Source organism: Agrilus planipennis, unplaced genomic scaffold (assembly GCF_000699045.2).
Source record: "Agrilus planipennis isolate EAB-ADULT unplaced genomic scaffold, Apla_2.0 scaffold278, whole genome shotgun sequence".
In the NCBI taxonomy this organism is placed as follows: Eukaryota; Metazoa; Arthropoda; class Insecta; order Coleoptera; family Buprestidae; genus Agrilus; species Agrilus planipennis.
The window spans coordinates 50,896-70,960 of NW_020439104.1; the positions used below are offsets into that span (position 1 = coordinate 50,896).

General features: G+C 31.8%; 1 protein-coding gene across 1 annotated transcript in view; it reads right to left on the reverse strand.

Annotated features, from left to right (window-relative positions):
- LOC108741458 (gamma-aminobutyric acid receptor subunit alpha-6) overlaps positions 1 to 11,068 on the reverse strand; it is a 44,927-nt gene extending 33,859 nt beyond the window's left edge. The window contains exon 1 of the mRNA XM_025977515.1: positions 10,916 to 11,068. Coding sequence (XP_025833300.1) covers positions 10,916 to 10,965 — 50 coding nt within the window. The 5' untranslated portion in view covers positions 10,966 to 11,068. The remainder of the gene's footprint in view (positions 1 to 10,915) is intronic.
- Between the last annotated feature and the right edge of the window lie 8,997 nt (positions 11,069 to 20,065).

The following is a 20,065-nucleotide window of genomic DNA, read 5'->3' on the forward strand; positions in this document are numbered from 1 at the left end:
CGAGAGAGCTTTTAAGTTGTAGGCCAAACAGTTGCAGAATCAGCGAAAAGACCGTGTCAAGAGTTCGTTGCTGCACATATAAAAAGGGAATTAAAAATTAGAAGCCGCTCAGAAGTAAATTAGTAGGTTGTTTGACAAAAAAAAACTGAGCAAACTTCTCCTTAGACCTATAGTTTACCACACTTATTTCCACATTCTTTAGAAATTCTTAAGGGCTGTAAAATTTCTATGCAAAAGTTCGTTTTAACTTTATAAAATATTCGCTTAATAGTCGAGAAAAAGGGGGTAGGTTAGCATTCTGAGTAGGTAGCAATTATTTTTTCAGGAAGTTGTGAGTATATTATACGCAAAATCGCTCCCCTTTTGTGAAAGAGCAACGAAGATAGAAAATTACAAAGTACATTTCCTTAATTTGTATCTAGTCGGTAACACCCACTAATACAAGATTTTACTTACATTTACTTGTTTAGCAATTTTNATTCCATGTGGCTATTTAATAAAAGCGATACAATACCAGATAAAATATTATATAATACATTCATGCTTACAGATGAGCATGGATGGACCATAATAAAGTTACCACTGAGGAACTGAGTATAATATACCTAATCGTTTCGTTAAGTTCACTTAGTTTTCATAAATAAAATTGAACAATTAAATTTGCTTAAGTTGAAAACTTCAGCGGAGTAGTTTGCCTTATTAAGATGCCGCAATATTTATGAGTAAACTAATAAGAATAAGCTATTTTACAGATTAGTTTGGTCCATTTTGATTAAGTAATTAGTAAGTTGATAATATAAGAGGGTATCCTTTGTTCAGATATCTACAGTTTCTTCCTAAATGGCTGTCTTTATCAAGACAGGTTTTGTCATCAACATTGTTAAATTTCGCTAAAAGGAAATATCTATTGAATTTTTGACGCGTTTTGGTCCTCAAATCATTGGTTTTTTAAATTTTCTTTTTTTTTAACTTTAAAGTGCTTGGAAATTCAAAAAAAGCTTTTAGTGAAACTTAAATTAAGTGTTTCATTTTACTGTAGTTTTATTTATAAGTACTTAATTAATATTCTACTAAAATGACACTTAATAATTTCTGTTTTAAGTTGTCCAACTGTGGAAAAACTGAATTCACAATTAAAATTTTCTTTTTTTTACTTTTGGAGACTAATTTGTCAAAGAAAATGTCTAATTACTAAGGCATTCCCTACGTTATGTTTTACCCATTTACTCTTTATATTTTACAGGGAACGCCCTCCTCCCCTTTCCTAAGTGAAGTCTTCGTCGCTTTTTTCTTAGGTATTTTGTAATTTATTAACATAAACTTATAAAAAAAAAAAGGATTATTGACGCTTTACTGTCGATATCTTAGTAGCATATGGACTTTTATATCTAGAACTTAGCTAGTGATACGTTACCAATGTGGACCCACAGTAACTACATAAATTCGGACAGCAATAAAATAGCCGAATTCATTATTAATCGTCTAATTCGCCAGTAAAACATAAAACAACCTGATAGATAAATATATTTCTATCACAAGAGGGCAAACGATTTGATGTGCTCGTATTTTTATTGATTTGTCTACTATTAATGCTGTCTAAATATACAGGGTATCCCAAGCAAGCGCAATTCCTCAATAACTGCTTTACAGTCGAAGAAAAAGTTTCTTACAAAAATCCTAAAATTATTTTCGATTATATGGAGTGTCCCATTTTCCCTAAAGGCAACCTAACTTCATTTTTTCAGATGAAATGCTCTACTTATTATTGCATTCTTGAATTTCTCGTTAAATTTAAATACCACTTTGTTAACCATATATTATGTCTAAAATGCATCAATTTTCATAAAATTCGCACTAAATTATTAAACAAGCTGTTGCAGTGCTCTGCGCCATTTTGAATATCTCCGAAACGAAAACACATAAAGGTATTTTCATACATAGCTAGTGAATGAAATGACCTACTGTTTTCAAACTCATTCAAATCTACCACCTCTGTAATAAATTGTTTCGAACTGGCATAACTATTGTTTTTTTTGGAATTGGTATATTGCAATGAATTTGAAAATAACATATTTACGTTAATAGTGGAAATAGCAGGCCATTTCTTCTACAAGGTATGTGCTAAAATAGCACACTTCCGTTTCAGAAATATTCAAAATGGCGCAAAGCACTTCAGCAGCCTATTTATTGATTTAGTGCGAAATTTATGAAAATTGATGCATTTTAGACATAATATATGCTTAATAAAGTGGTATTTAAATTTAAAGAGGAATTCAAAAATGAAATAATAAATAGGACATTCCATTTGAATAAATGAAGTTAGGTTGCCTCCAGAAAAAATGAGACACTCTGTATAATCGAAAATAATCTTAGGATATGAAGATACTTATATGGTACCATTGTTGTAAGAAACTTTTTTTGATATCTTCAGCTATAAAGCAGTTATTGAAGAAACCCGCTTGCTTGGGACACCCTGTATGATTTCACCAGCGTATTATAAAAACATAGTAAATAGGATTCTTCATGGTTACATTGCACTTATTTTTTATTGTACTTATCAGAATTTTAATTTTAACATTATTTTTTACACATGCTATTAATCTAAGAGAAAACAAATCTTTTTCTTTGCTATCTAAATCAGTGGCGGACTAACAGGGGGGAGGAAGGGGCGTCACGCCCCGGGCCTCCGGTCTTGGGGGGGGGCCCAAATGCCTCCTCCTAAACAAGACTTTAAAATGTGTTGGTACCTTCATAATTTCATCAAGATCAAAACACTACAACCATCTGGACTTTTTACGCGGTACTAATATTCTCTTAACCTTGCTGACGCGTCCAATATGCTGGGGGATGTCCCGTCTTTGTAGCGGGTACTACCTCAGGGATCCCTGAATGAATGAAGTGCAAATAATCCTCTCTTGTACGTCTACATTTACATTCGCTACATTCTATTTACATCGAAAAATAATCATTGGCCTCATTTAAAATATATTAAATTTCATTACGATGATATTTAATAATTTTTTAGTGTTCTGATATTTTCGCGAACGGATAAGAATTTTTTCAAATTGTAAAGTAATAAACGCGATATTATCCGTTCAAAGTAATTTCATTAAAAAAGTGTAATAGTGTTTTTGATTTTTGTTGCGTCAATAGCGACTGGTTAATCCAGCCGTGTTTTCATTAGAAAGAAAAATTTCAAAAGAAATCGATTTCACAGAAGTTATTATTGAGGGGTTCAGTAAATTGAAGGCACGAAAACACATATAACACGCTACAAAAAATAAAAAACTAAAAGCTGGGGGGCCTCATTCAGCTTTGCCGCCCCGGGCCTTTGACGGGCTTAGTCCGCCACTGATCTACATATTGTAAAAAATGTGCGTATCCTGCTGTGATCTTAAGTATGTATCTAAACGTCACTGTCTAGAATGTTACAAAAAAATCAGTAATGTGATGGATGAGCTAGATAATATTTACATTGGAAAGAGTTTAGAGTTAGAGCTTTTAATTAATAAAGATTGTATCGATATACCACCGAACCTTCAAATTGATTCTCGTTCATTATTCCTCTCAAAACACTACCTCAAAAAGTTTCCTTTTGGCGATACCTGCTTTAACTTACGTGATATTAAAGTGATTGATTATACTTTCCACGCTTTTTTTAACTTTCCATGTACAAATGAAATCGAATTCTGAAGGAAAACTCACGTTTTCCACATGTTTTTCTTTGATCAAAACGTTTCTCTTCAGTGGCACTGTTTTAATGAAGTATGGGGTTACTTATTTTTGATAAATAAGCGGATCAAATGTTGTGAGAAGCTGCTGTAATAAACGGGGTAGAAAAGATATTTAATTAAGTGGAGAAAATGGTTTCTGAGTTGTACCTAACTGATTTGTCTTTAACAGTAAATCAGTTTTTCTAATAATGGCTGTTGAAAATAACTCTGCCGTTGTTGCTGACTAAATTAAAATTTAATTATTAATAAAATATTAATCCATTAAAAAAGTTTCTCTGCTTATTTCCTCCATATAATTATGACTAACATTAATTTGCAACTTATGCAGATTTAAGGGCATATTCAGAGAGAGATTTGTAGATGGTATGAATTGACAAAATAAAAACAACGACTTTTTATATATTGTAATGCTGGTGGGTTTAACAAAATTAACTTCTAATACTGATAACTACAAAAACTATTTATTTACACTAATTATTGAAGAACTTAAAAACACTATTAAATTATTATTAAACTTAGGTTATGAATTATTTTATTTATTTACACTATTGTTGATATATCACTATTCACTGCGCTATTTATTTCAATGCTATCACTGTCAATTTATTCCTGGATTCACTTCTGCAACGGTCAATTTATTTCTACTCTACTCGGCGATCGTCTCTTCCTTTAAATACTCTTTTGTTTTCTTTCAGGAGCCTTCTCGAAACATCCGGATAGTTTCTTTTTTCTCTGAACTGTTTAACTGATTTCCCAGAAAGCAGGTACGACACACGTGTGTCCGATCGCACACAAACACACTCTTGCCCGCTATAATATAAAATTAAATACAGTAGAACCTTTTTAAGTCGAAACTCGATAAGCCGAAAATCTCCAAAACTCGAAAAAATGTTTTGTTCCCTTCCCTTCAAGCCTCATTACTCGAAATCTCTACCCTCTATTAGTCGAAATAATCAGTGAGTCCCTGCAAGCTATTTTGGTACATATTTTTCTTCTATAATTCGAAAAATTAAATTGGACCTCTGTATCCCGAACATAGCAATGTTTATTTTACAACCTTTACAACTCGATAATTTGAAACTTATTACGTTTATACATAGTTCGAAGAAAACTAAGTCATCGATATTAAGGATTTGCCGACAATGTAAGTACACTATTGTTTCTTGGAAAACAATTTAGGAGTATATAATAAATAGTAGTACACTTAAGGAATTTATGACTCACGTTAACACGTGTCAGGTGTTTATTTTTGGTACTTCTTATTATTTTTGATGTCATTTTAACTTTAGCTTTAGTACCTACATATATTTTTTATTTTAAGGGTGTCTTGAAATAATGTTGATTTATAATAAATAAAAATGTTTGTTACTTCTGTAACTTGAATTTTTATTTATTTCACCTCTGTAACTTAGTAAGAGTAAATCTTAACCTCTACAAGTCGAATCAAAACCCGCCTATGTCAAAATCCTCCATAAGTCGAAAACTATAATTAGAATTTTTTGGCGTCTCCCTTGATGTTCGAATTATAGATGTTCTACTGTAGTACGCAAAAAGACCTGGAATATATATAAGTAGGACAACCTAACCGTAACTTGCTTCAGATTTTTCAGACAAACGAGTGGCATTCGAGGTTGTAACAGGCATAATATATCATAAAATCTGTCCGTAAATAGTATCTATATAATTTAATATATTTTATACACCTGTACAGGGTGCTTTGTAAATATGCGACAAAAATTCAAGGGTTGATTCTTGAGGTATTTTTTTGAAGAAAAGTAACCTTTAAACATTTGCTGAAAACTGCTTCTTAAGGGAACTCTGAGCCTTTCAAATGGGTCATTCTGAACACTTTTTCAATATTTTCGAATCAGTTCATACTGGAATCTCTCAGACATTCAAAGAATTTAAATTTTAACGAAACACTTATTACGTTTGTACTTCTTAGCAATTTCATCTGGGAAAATTCAATTGGAAAAGGTACCCTTAAAATATGGGGATATTCTTACCTTTAATTCTTTCAGTACTTATGACATACTTCTGATTAAAATTTTGAAATTCTGAGCTTTAATTCTAATTCAACGTTGAAAGTTTATGCAATATACCAAATTTCGAAATTCTAGTATAAACGGTTTCGAAAATATTTAAAAAAAATCGTATTCAGGATAACCCATTTGAATACCTCAATCATCTCTTGAATTATGACCGCTTTTTTAGGGCACACCCTGTACCTACTTACATCGTATTTTTTTTGGGAATGTTAGCAAGATGAATATATTTGTAAAAAAAAGTAGTTTCAAAAAACGTAAATGCAACTTTTTTTATAAAAAAGTTTTTAATTAATATGATACACTTCAGTTATTCTTTATGTTGTTTAAAATTAATCTTTTTTACATAATAAGTGATTTAATGATTTAGTATTCAATACAAAAAAAAGTTAACGAAATTAAGAAAATTTTTCTCAATTAATTACAGTTGCGAAAATACTAGATCCTAGATATACATTACAAATAATAATTAGTAGGGAACGGACGTCGTTCGTACATGTCATTATCAGGGGCGTACTTAAAACGCTAAAATACTATTTGTGGAAACCGCGCGCCTCTTGTCACATGTACTGCATTACAACCAGACGCTATCATGCATGGAGCCGCATAATTCTTACCTTGCAAAATTTTAATCGTCGTTTTGAATGCGGACCATACATATGCGAGCCATGTAAACACTTTAATTAATAATTAGTAAATTATAATTTATGATTGAACCAGAAGTTTCGCTCTCTATGTTCTTTATAGAGTCTGTGTTGAACGTGTGTATTATTATTTCAGACTATCAAATATTAATGTGAAAATTAATTTTCCATTTATACCTACCATAAATTATCTCAAGTTAGTGAGGAAAAATTTGTTGCTGTTGTCATACCTTCGCCGGGAATCGAACCCGGGATCTTTGACTTTACGCACCAATGCTCTGACCACTAAGCTTAGTTCCGGCGAGGGTCTGACAACAGTAACAAAGTTTTCCTCATTAATTTGAGGTAATTTACAGTTGGTATAAATGGAAAAATTAATTTTCACATTAACATTTGATATATTAACCACTAATAAATATCAAAGTGTTTCATATTATAGACTAACCTGACGAGATTGGCGTTAAGGTCGACGAAATGTCGCAAAAAAACAACAGAATTTTACTTCAGTATCAACACTAACTATGAGCCTTCGACTGATCGTGTGCTTTTGTACTGAAGCAGTAGTGTAACGAATTAGTGAATTACCTACTAAGTAATTTAAGTATCGTCTAAAAGAGTGTCTAGAGTTCTAGAAAATTTAGAAGTGATCTTGCACGTTCCACAAGAGGAATATCTTCAAGAAAAGTCGTTTGAAACTAAAATCATATTTAAGAATCTAATTCTAATTGGCGATGCCGGAATTAAAAGCATAATTTATTCAGTTTTTAGCGTTCGAAGTGCCACAGCATTAAGAATAATGCATTTTACATACCTGTCTCAGTTTTATGCCTATATAGGCACTGTAACGTGACAATCTAATTGTAGATACGTATTTAATTGCATTAATGTGACAATTTCGATCACGACAGTTATTTTCGAAAAATAGTTGTTTAATTCGAATAAGTATTTGAAACGAATTATAAATATTTGTATTAAAAGTTTATTTACTGACCTATTACTTGTGCTACCAACTTTCATCCGCGTACCTAATGATGTTTCTAATTGTTTTTTATAATATTAACTAATAAACAACTAAAAATGTAGCTTAAATCATTCTTGACAACTTCATCTTCATGTCTACGTGTAATTGTTACGTATACTCGGCAAAACTTTGATTGATGAAGTAAGTAAAAGGCATACAGGTCCAACAAAAGGAAGGATAATGACAACTTCGTAAGTGTTGTCTTTTCTTATCGTAAGCTTACAACTTTGAGGAATCAAACAAAAGTATTCTTCGGTTGAAGTTGGGCAAGGTTAGAAGAATGGAACTTTCTCTGTAGTAGTTTTTTTTAAATATATTCTGTGTACTACAATAAGGGTGGAAACTTTGTTTACACCATACCATGTGAGGTTATCCTAAAAATGAATTGGATGTTTTATTTACNTACTAAAAGAAGACAACCTCCCTCCACTTCAATGGAGTCTGGGAAAGATAACAGCTACTTATCCAGGTGATGACGGTATTGTAAGAGTCGTCAGAATCAAAACCGCCAAGGGGGAATATGACCGCAGCGTGCAAAAGGTAGCACCACTGCCAATTCAACAGGCTGAAGATAAATTTATCAAGTCCATTGAAGCATCATAATATTTATTTTCTTCATTTTCTAATTTTGTTTTAATTCAAATTCAATATGTTATTTTTAATCTAAATTAATATAGCTAGCGAATCTATTGTAACTATTGAACATCTACTATTTGATCGGCATTTGCCTCTCAACGGGGGGAGTATGTTCAGTTTAACGAATCTTTTTTCAAAACTTTTCAACGTTCAAAATAGCCTCACTATTCACCCGCAGGTAATTTTTGTCGAGACCCTTCACTAACCATTTTTATGACGGTCCGGCAAGTTCGAATTCTCAGTAATTCCTTGAATGATTTGTTGCTCTATTTTGTGTCTTTAAGGGCTATTTTTGCTCGTACATTTCGTATTAGTCTTTTTTTGTTTACCGAAAACCTAAAATGCTTTCCTCTAAAAGCAGTCGTTCATTGTCACTCGCACAAAACAGCATCTCAACAAACATACTCTCCGCGGGATATAACATATTTTGTACGCGTATTTTTTCAACAATTAATTTTATTTTATTGACATAGTGTATTTTTAAAATTATTTAATAAAGTTCAGTGTTATTGTTAGTGAAGAAATAGTGCGTTATTTTATCCGTAACAATTTTCAACCTATAAACTATAAACTACCTATAATCACTTAATTGGAATTATAGGCAATTGATAACAACTCAATTCCACACCGAGTTACGTTCATCAATTAACAGTATTCAATTTCGATTTTATTTTAAACATAAAATGTGTTTGGACATTTTTTAAATATACCTAAAGATAAAATGTATGTATTATTAGAAATGGTGAAGTTCTTTGTAATGTTAATTCCATATTGCATTTATCATTGTCATTTTTTAGACAGGATCTTTAATTTATATTAAAGTTGTAATCCTCCATTTATTACATATTAGGTATGGTGATGTCCTTATTCAAATAGGATTATTGTGTCAACAGAGGTCACCATAACCGTTAACATCTACTGAATAGAATGCTGAAATTGTATATCTAATGATCGAGCATTCCATGTAGGAAATTCCAATGCCACGTAAACAAAAGACGAAAGTAATAGGAAAGGTAATATCTGTATGATAACTATAAGGTTTAGCCAGCGTTTGCAATGTAAGCGCACAAAAATATGTTTGTTACGACATCACATTAAAAATCTTTCAATTTCTCGACTTTTCTGTACAATAATATGCATGTATTATACATATAAACCTTCCTAATGGATTACTCTATCTATTGCTAAAAACTGTATTAAAATCCGTTGCGTAGTTTAAAAGATCTAAGCGTACAGACAGCGGGAGCGACTTTGTTTTAAAATGTTTTCAAAATTTTTAATCAATAAAAAAATGCAAATAATATTATTATTATAAATCTAAACCTTTCTCGAATCCACTTGAACACATAAAAATCTTCATCAAAATTGACCCAGCTGTTTAGGAGGAGTCTAATTACAACGCACAGAAGATTTTTATATATAAAGATTAAACCATTAAAAATATGTTCATTATTGTAGTTCAAGTTGCTTGATTTTCTCACATTGTAATTTTGTCGAGTTTAAAAGTTAGAATTTTTGTTAAGCAAAAGAAATTTTGATTAACTGTATGTGACCGCAGTTGACTGCAACGCAAAATTTAAGTCCATTTGGATAACAATAATCGGTTCAAAATCAGACGGACAGAGATCAGAAAGCAAGTTATAAAGGATCTTAACTATAAAAGCGGAATGTTGGTTCTTTTTTGTATGTAGTTGTACTAATTGTTTTCTTATTATATAGATCAGAATTAAATTAAGATATGCCAAAACTTGTGCTTATTGGATTTATTTGCTCATTTCTCACTCTGTTTGCTCTTTCGTCTATCGAAAGCTAAACGGTCTCTCTTCGGCTAATCAGATTTATTTCTACTCTATTATAATTGCCAAACCTCCTTCTTTCGTTGAATAAATGCCAAAGTCATTAAGTTTGAAGGATTTCGCATGAGAATTGATTTAAATGGCTTAATGCTGAAAAAGTCAGGACTGAAGACACTTTATCAATTTCATTTATATACTTTTCAGGATTAAATAAATAGCTATTTTTTATTGTATTTAGGAAAATAAGTACTTTCTAAGTTGCTTAAAATGTAAAATTAAATAATTTAGTTCCAACTATACTTAGTAAAGGCAGTTCTCAAAAATATTTTTAATTAATACATACCATTTGCATACTTTGTTAATAAACCGTAAGAGTTGTAGAAGGTTTTTGTAAAAAAAAACGACATCGTTTATCAAGGTTCCAATACTTGTGCTTTAGATAACATTCTAGGAGGACAGCTATTTGTTTTTTTACCACAGAATAGGTTTATCGAATAAGTGTGGCCAACGACAGGACAATTTATTTTCAGTGTCAAGAAAAACCACTTACAACAAATGTCGTAGAGGTAAATAGTGCTTGTTAGTTTCATTTGTAAGTGCTAAATGGAATGTAATTCACTATTTTTTCTATTAAATTTTACTATAAATAAGGAAAGTAGCAGGAATTTCATTATTTAAACAATATGAATCTCTATTTATCAGAAAATTCTACTTAAAGCTCATAAGATAATTTAAAGAACATAAAATAGAAAATTCAGTATGAAGTTCAAAAAAGGAAAACACTTAAAATACTCAATGATGCACTAAATATTGGAAAAGCTTTTTTTCACTAAAAAATAATGAAGGAATTTTCTAATAGGTGTTTAAAGAACAAGATTAAGATATAAAAAAGAAAAGTCTCGAATAACGAGGAAGTTTTACGTAAAAATATTGAACAAGCTTTTTACATGCTTTTAAGGAACAAGAAGTAGAAGATGGACTAAATAATTTAAATAAAAGAAACTAGCTATAAGTATATAGTACATTTAAACATACTTACGCAATTAGATAAAAATAGTTTAAAATTTTCAGCAGTCTTTCCATCATCATTTCGATCGTTTAAAGACCTTCAAGTTGAAAATATTACGGCTATTCTTTCTTGTTCGGTTATCAGTATGTACCCATACAACACAACATTTCACCAACCAACAATGTCGCTACGCTTCGCGGGAGTTGAAGTGCATGTTTCTAACACGTTTTGGCCCAGAAAGGCGCATGCCCTCGGGTCGTGTCTATCGCAAGTTTGAATCTTCGAACATGTGCTCTAAGGAAGAAATAGAATTAACAAAAATAATCCCTCCGCGAAATCCTTAGTGGAAATATTATTGCGAATACGCTTCCCGTCCGATACGATGTTTGTTTATGAAACAAAGTGAACTACTGAAAACTTTAAAGTTAAGTAACAAAGCGCAAAACTATCAATTGGATCTCCATTAGGGAAGTTAAATATTGGAACGGTTTCATTCACGCGGCTAAGCTTGATTCTAATAAGTGGGTCAAAGAAGTCGGGGAGGAAATAATCTGGTTGAAAAATGCAATAACGGAGAGTAATACTTCAGTCCTGTATAAATATAAAGGAATCATTGGAAAAGAGCTTCCAAATATCGCGTTTTAATATTGACACCGATTCGATGCAAAGCGTATATATTCATTGTAAAAGGATATAGGTTTGCACCAAAACGATTTCTACTTTTCGTCTATTCATCAATTCGTTTCACTCAAAATTCAGTTTCTTTTTAACGTCTGCTTTTTTTTTTGAAATAATAGTTTCTTTAAGAATCAAAATCTTTTGTTTCGATTTCGAGAAGGGTTTCTTTTGTGCCTATGCGTAAAATAGTGTTATGGATGGCTATGTNATACTTGTGCTTTAGATAACATTCTAGGAGGACAGCTATTTGTTTTTTTACCACAGAATAGGTTTATCGAATAAGTGTGGCCAACGACAGGACAATTTATTTTCAGTGTCAAGAAAAACCACTTACAACAAATGTCGTAGAGGTAAATAGTGCTTGTTAGTTTCATTTGTAAGTGCTAAATGGAATGTAATTCACTATTTTTTCTATTAAATTTTACTATAAATAAGGAAAGTAGCAGGAATTTCATTATTTAAACAATATGAATCTCTATTTATCAGAAAATTCTACTTAAAGCTCATAAGATAATTTAAAGAACATAAAATAGAAAATTCAGTATGAAGTTCAAAAAAGGAAAACACTTAAAATACTCAATGATGCACTAAATATTGGAAAAGCTTTTTTTCACTAAAAAATAATGAAGGAATTTTCTAATAGGTGTTTAAAGAACAAGATTAAGATATAAAAAAGAAAAGTCTCGAATAACGAGGAAGTTTTACGTAAAAATATTGAACAAGCTTTTTACATGCTTTTAAGGAACAAGAAGTAGAAGATGGACTAAATAATTTAAATAAAAGAAACTAGCTATAAGTATATAGTACATTTAAACATACTTACGCAATTAGATAAAAATAGTTTAAAATTTTCAGCAGTCTTTCCATCATCATTTCGATCGTTTAAAGACCTTCAAGTTGAAAATATTACGGCTATTCTTTCTTGTTCGGTTATCAGTATGTACCCATACAACACAACATTTCACCAACCAACAATGTCGCTACGCTTCGCGGGAGTTGAAGTGCATGTTTCTAACACGTTTTGGCCCAGAAAGGCGCATGCCCTCGGGTCGTGTCTATCGCAAGTTTGAATCTTCGAACATGTGCTCTAAGGAAGAAATAGAATTAACAAAAATAATCCCTCCGCGAAATCCTTAGTGGAAATATTATTGCGAATACGCTTCCCGTCCGATACGATGTTTGTTTATGAAACAAAGTGAACTACTGAAAACTTTAAAGTTAAGTAACAAAGCGCAAAACTATCAATTGGATCTCCATTAGGGAAGTTAAATATTGGAACGGTTTCATTCACGCGGCTAAGCTTGATTCTAATAAGTGGGTCAAAGAAGTCGGGGAGGAAATAATCTGGTTGAAAAATGCAATAACGGAGAGTAATACTTCAGTCCTGTATAAATATAAAGGAATCATTGGAAAAGAGCTTCCAAATATCGCGTTTTAATATTGACACCGATTCGATGCAAAGCGTATATATTCATTGTAAAAGGATATAGGTTTGCACCAAAACGATTTCTACTTTTCGTCTATTCATCAATTCGTTTCACTCAAAATTCAGTTTCTTTTTAACGTCTGCTTTTTTTTTTGAAATAATAGTTTCTTTAAGAATCAAAATCTTTTGTTTCGATTTCGAGAAGGGTTTCTTTTGTGTCTATGCGTAAAATAGTGTTATGGATGCCACTGTTATAAATATGAAGTAAAAAGGGTACACATATTGGTCAGGGTTGACAGCAAGAAGGCTATCATAAATTCATGTCTTGTAATGTGCAGGTCCATCGAGGACTCAAAGCGATTCATTTTATTGCCCCATAAATGTAAACATTCACTCGAAACTGGGACTATTGTGTCTACCAGAACCACCCCCAGTGGTAATAACCAATGAAGCTTGTCATCCATAATATTTAGGAAGGGATTCCTAAACTTCACTCCTTTTATTTGCATAGTTAAGTTTATTTAAGTCTTAGTTTTAAGTTTCTAAGACAGATTCAGACTCACAAGATTCAGACTAAGATCATGTAAAGCGACCAGATTCAGATCATGTAAAGCGAAGAGATTCTCAACATCAATCAGACTCACTTCGATGTAAATAGTGTAATTAAAGGTGTACAGTAAATGTAATTTCAATATAAAATTCCACAAATTAAACGTCTATGCGTTCTTCTCTCAACTAAATGCACCGCTGATTAGTTTTGGTGGTGCCGCTTTATTCTGCCCTACTGATAAGTATCAGCAGAATATTGCCGAAAACGAGCCCTTACAAGGCGACGAAACAATGTATGGTATTCACTGGTTGTAATGAATCACCATTCAATTCTGGTTAAATGAATTGAATCCCTTAAACAATAAATCATGTATCGGAAATAAAACTCACTTACCTAATATTAATTTCAAATCCAACGTGCTCAAGTTCAATCCTAACTTCTGAAGAAATACTATGTATCAAGTGTTTACATGTAAATAAGTGTAAAAATTGATCAATGAGTTTTTGATTGATTGCTAAACTAAATAGGGTGTCACGTAGGACATCAAGGCGAGACAGAAAATTTAATTTGATCCCGGTGCGTCTCCCTTGGTCCATGTTTTCAATAGTTCCTTTAAGCCCCGGATGTACGGGTTGGGGGAGGCACTCGCCAAGGGTTGCAATTTCAGGGGGCGCTAAAATCATAATATAATATGGTTGAAAACAAAAAACTTGTTCCTCAAAGCGCCTAGTTGGTTATTTAACGCAGTCTAAGGGTTCGTTTTCAAGAACTTATTTGAAAAAATTTTTTGGTAACGGATTCAAATAGATTCATCATCATAAGGTCGTCAGTCCTGAGACTGGTTAGACACGCACCTCCACTCCTTCCCATCCTGGGCTATTCAAATAGATTAAAGAGAAAAAAATGTTGGGATTGTAAATGTCTTGATTATCTGTTGGCTAATGTGGTTATATTTTTTACGTATATTTTTTTGTCACACAAATGAAAAAGTCATTAGGTTATAAATAATAATGAGTGCAAATTTATTATTTTATCTTATTGTCCTGTTCACGAAAAATGTCAACTATTATATATTTGTTATTTTTTAAATTTATCTTAAAGATTGGAGATAGGGGGCGCCACTATCATGTTTCTGCCCGGGTTCGAAAAAATCGTAGATCCTTTTTTTTTCTTCCGTCATGTCTGTCTTTACCCAAATACCACTTGTTTATTCCGACAATTACTAAAAGAGGGGGGGGCAAAGAGGGTGTTCCGCCCTATCTTGAGGTTAGAGTATAGGTCGAAGGGCCTGCCCGCCCACCAGTATTAGTAACGGGTGAGACTGACACGAAAAAGTTTCTTTTTTATATAAAGGTGAGTGCAGATTTAACGCAAATACATCCACTGCTGTCTACCAGAAAAAATTTCCAATCGCACATCGTGTTGATTTCCATTATGGATGTTATGAAGCTCGCTATCCGCAACCGAAATAAAAATCGACATATGAAACCATAACTGAATCTATTATAGAAGTTTTGAATAATTTCGAATAGGGCTGAAGTCTGAAGGAGACATGTTATGACAGATTATCGCCTGGCCATAGATAACACTTAAGAAGGAGTGGCTATAATAATCACTTGTTACTTGTTTTTTTCTATTATTGTGAAGAGCCAGTTAGGGACATATTGGAAGCTGAAACAGGAGCTAAGAGGAGTGAAGGTAGACCTAGATTGGATTGTTCACAAATAGTTAAGGATGTGAGATGAGATGAAGGAAATGCAAAGATTAACTCATGTGTTCAGGATAGGAAAGAGTAGAGGTGAGTGTCTAATCAGTTTTAGGACTGACGACCTTATGATGATGATAGTGTAGTACCAAATGATAACCTAGAAATAGCGTCAAATTATCCCGTATCCAAATTCGAATTTTCAAGTTCATTACATCCCTAATTCCCATGTGTTTATAAGATTCCGATATTGTTTAAAATAAATTACTGTATAAGGATATTTAATGGGGACATATAACAGGAAGATATTAAACGATCAATAAATGATTAGAAAAGACAGCGAACAGTTTGGGTAATTATTACAGTAACTTTTAAATAGATCAAGTTACTAATAGTTTCCATTCCTCCCATAACTTATACGAATGCGAACAATCAAAAGCGAAAATGAAACAGCCGACATTTCGTCTTTGATAAAGTCCTGTGAATGAAATAAACAGTTTCTCGATTTTATATGAAAATTTACACGAAAGCAGTGATAAATAATATTCTTTTATTATAACTGAATCGCTAACATAAAATCATTTTAAAGTAACAAAGTATCTACAGAAAATGCTTAGGTACATAAAAGGGTAGTCTTGTAATTTTAACCCTTGAACTTTTTTTTCTGGGTTTATGAAAGTCAGACTGCATTTAAACTAATTTATGATGATAGCAGTAGCTCGTAATATATTTTCAAGAGAAGGATTATATTCCACGTTATATGTATACCTACTTTAGAGTGCTAAATTAATTTGTGCAGCTGTACCATATTTCCCATTTATTCATAATGTAGAGGTTAAATAGATAATTTAAGGAATAAGTAAATTAATTAGAAAAATACCTGAAAATAAGAAACCTTCCTTTGTTACTTCATATTTATGTTCTCTTGAAATTGTAATCATCAGTAAATAGTTATGAAAGTAAGACGTATTTTAACTGCTCTTTTCTTTTAGTAGAAATTTAGAAATTACTGTTTTGGTGTTAACTAATGGGAATGAAGATTAACAATAGTTTATATCTAAATAATACAATAAGGAAAATTTCATAAATGATTTACCAACTTTAACCAAGAATTAAAAAAGGAATACTGTAAATAAAATGTATTACACCTTTTGAATACCCTTAAATTATTTAATCTCAAAAATTACAAGGCACTAGTATAATGATCTGTCTGTCTGTATTCACAGAAATTTAAGATTTTAAAATTTCCAACTACCTATAGATAATAGATACTTTGAAATTCAATTTTGTGTCTATTTTTATTTGTGATATCTTGAAGACTAAAAGACATCCCAGAGGTGCTTTTCAAGGAGGGCCACAATACCGTAATATTTCTAAATATGTTGTTATTTAAAGATAATCTGTTACCGAATTTACAAAGAACCATTACTAGAAATTGACGCAGGTCCAGGTACCAAGTTTACATTAATATAAAATTATCATCATCATAAGGTCGTCAGTCCTAAGACTGGTTGGACACTCACCTCCACCTTTTCCTATCCTGACCTAATCTTCGCATTCACCTAAAACTAGAACAACCCACATCTTTAATTATTTGCGAACAGTAATCTAACCCAGGTCTACCTCTACCACTCCTAACTTCCGTTTCTGTCTCTAATATGTCTCTGACTAGACCTTCATGCCTGAAAGATGTCCTACGAACCTATCTCTACTTTTCCGCCGAGCTCACTGTTCATGTTTCGCATCCGTACAGCGCCACGCTCCAAACATACACCTTTAACAACCTTTTTCAATTTTCTAAATTAATCGTTTGCGAGCATACAAGTAAATTCCTTTATTGAAGGCAACTCGACCCTGTGCTATTCTCTGCTTTTTATCCCTACTGCTCCTTCCGTCCTGACTTATCCGTCAAAAATTAGCCACTTTTTCCAATTTTTCGTCTTCTACCTTTATATTCGCTCTTTCCCTATTTTTCATTCCCTTGCATATCAGTATTTTTTTTATAAAATATTTTTAACAAAAAACTGCACCAAGTAAGAACCAATGATGAGGTGCGGCAATTACTGAAAACTTTATTTCTTTTAGAGGGTCGCGCGATGAAAATACTGACCTTAGTCTAAATTTATGGATATACTGACAAAATTAGAGTGGGGGAAAAAGCACATCAATTATTTAAGTTTGTAAGTAGGTACCATAAAAGGGTACTGATATTAATCTGACGATGTTACTCATTAAAGTTTGCAATTTAATTTGTCGATCGGTTATTTGTGGTGTCTGAACTTAATCAGTTTGCAGTTTTCGACCAGTCTAGCGACAGCTACTAATAGCTTACTAAGATCTTAAAACAAAGCACATTCCTTTCAGACTGTCACAGAACATTTGTCAACAAAACGGTCCAATATAAACCATGCTACTATCCCAGAATTTTACAATTTTAGTTATAAAAATTCAAGTCAATTTAAGAGAAATTATTATATTATATTACATCAAACCATACGGACGTTTCACCTTTTGGTGTTAGTCCTATTCAAGGTAGGTTGCAAGTTATTGCTTGTTTTTTACAAAGATGGTCTCGGTAACGAAAATGATTAAAATGGTTTTGAGGACCAAGATAATAAAGATATAAGTTCATTAATACGCATAATTAAGGAGTATATTTACAATTTCCCTTAAAGAATATTTAAATTTTGAATCAAATTCTTTTCATTACTTATTATGGAGACTAGGGTATGGTGGGGAAATATTTTACAGATTTCGTCAATTTATAGAATAAGTTAAATAACTGATTTTGTTACTTTTCAAAAATGGGGAGAGCTTTCTCTATAGGCTCTCTACTAGGATACTATTTATGCATTAAAAATAGCATAATTTTTTAATACTTGTTTTTCTTCACAAGAAAAATATTTAGAAGTCTACAGGAAAACGTTTTTCTTTATTTACAAAATTACACTCTAAAAGATTTTTATGACATTTACCCCGAAGTAAATTTGACATTCTTGAAGTTCGAAATCGATTTTATATTTGATGATTTTGAAATGAGAGTTGAAAAGTTCACTTCTATTTGATGTTTCCTGTATCGGAAACGGGTCATATTGTCCACATGTGCTGTTCATCATCTTTATAAGAAGTAAATTTGAAGCAGTTCAAACCTCACATCTCAATATGACTTTACATTACCAATATCCTTTTTCTATTTTATCACTTATGTTATACTATATGATCCCAATAAATAATCTATACGATTGTAATTTATTTATCTTTAATAAGACCCAACAGCTTGACGGTCAATGACAGGGTCACAATCAAAACTTAAGAAAGATGGTTACAGAGAAAAATAAAATATTGAACTTACACACTATTTCTGATAAGTATTCCGGAATATTTGAAAGATAACATCTGGAGGTAGTGTAGAGTGCATCTCGTGATAGCACCACAACGTCCTGGGTGTAAAAAGTATGCACAAAAAGTACCCCGCTAACGAGTCGTCATTGATTGAGTACAGTTGCCAGTTTGGCAGCGCGTTAACTTATCAGCCGTTGTTATCGCATGCGTCAAGTGATGAAACACTCATACCTACTCGTGACCTTCATAACAGCTGGTACAAAGACAAGTCAATTGCACGTGTAATAATTAGTAGTAGCCTGCGTACTCCGTAGGTACTATACGATTAACAAAGTTACTGCTATTATCACAAAATAAGTTGAGTGAGAAAATATCAAACAAAAAACAATGGCCCATTCTATTTCTTTCTCGTGTACTTTCTTCTCCCTTAATTTTTCCGAAATGTTTATCAGATATAGTGTATAATATAAGATGGGGTCATTATAAATACTGATCTAAGCTAATACAAGTCTATAAAGTTAATTGAAATAAATGTTTCATTTTTAATATGCATCTTTTTTGTGGAAATTCAAATTTTATAGAATTATTTTGCGTTTGAATTCGACAAATTAAAAAGTGTTTCCCAAGATCATTATTATTCCCATAATACACAGTTTTTCACCTAAAAGTTTTGTTAATTTCCTTGCACGTCTTCATTATTTCCGAGATATAACTTCCTCTAAAAATCTGTCTTCTCCAACTTCAGAAACTGTACGAAATCATCGAGCGAAATTGTTCAAGTAATTAATCACCAGAACTGACCTCTTTTATGAGAAATTCTCTCGTAAATGTCGAGTTCGTTTTTTTATATTTTATGTCAGTCTTTTTACAGTATATAATAACATAATAGTGTTATTTCAATTACAGTTTTTATATTTGAATTCTTCTTTAATACAGTCTTTGATAAATAAGGTTTTTTTTCATCTTTAGTAATGATCGAATAACAAATTAATGCAGATCTCTAAAAAAGAGTTATTAAAAATTCGTGAGAGACTAAACAACAGTCCTTATGGGTTTATATATGGGACTCGTAAACACGGGTTTATTCGCAAAATATTTAAGACGACCTATCAATCTTGGGAAAACGTTTGTAGAATGTAAACTGGACATTCTAGGATGAAGAATACAAACAAAAAAATAAGGTCTTATGTGATTTATTTTCAATTTGTTAAATGGAACGCCTGCTTTAATAAAAACTAATGCGCCTATATTTTCATTTTACGTAACTCGCCAGAAATTTGATTTAAATCGACAAAAAAATTTTAGTATCTTCAATATTTTCCTTTTGATCAATTTCAGTAAATAAGACGGAAAACAATTACATATTAGTGAAAATTTCCTATACGTATATGTATACTTTATTATACATTTACGGAAAATACAAAAAATCATTTATCTATTTTTGAGGTGTCCCATTTCGCCCGGATAAATATCATGTGA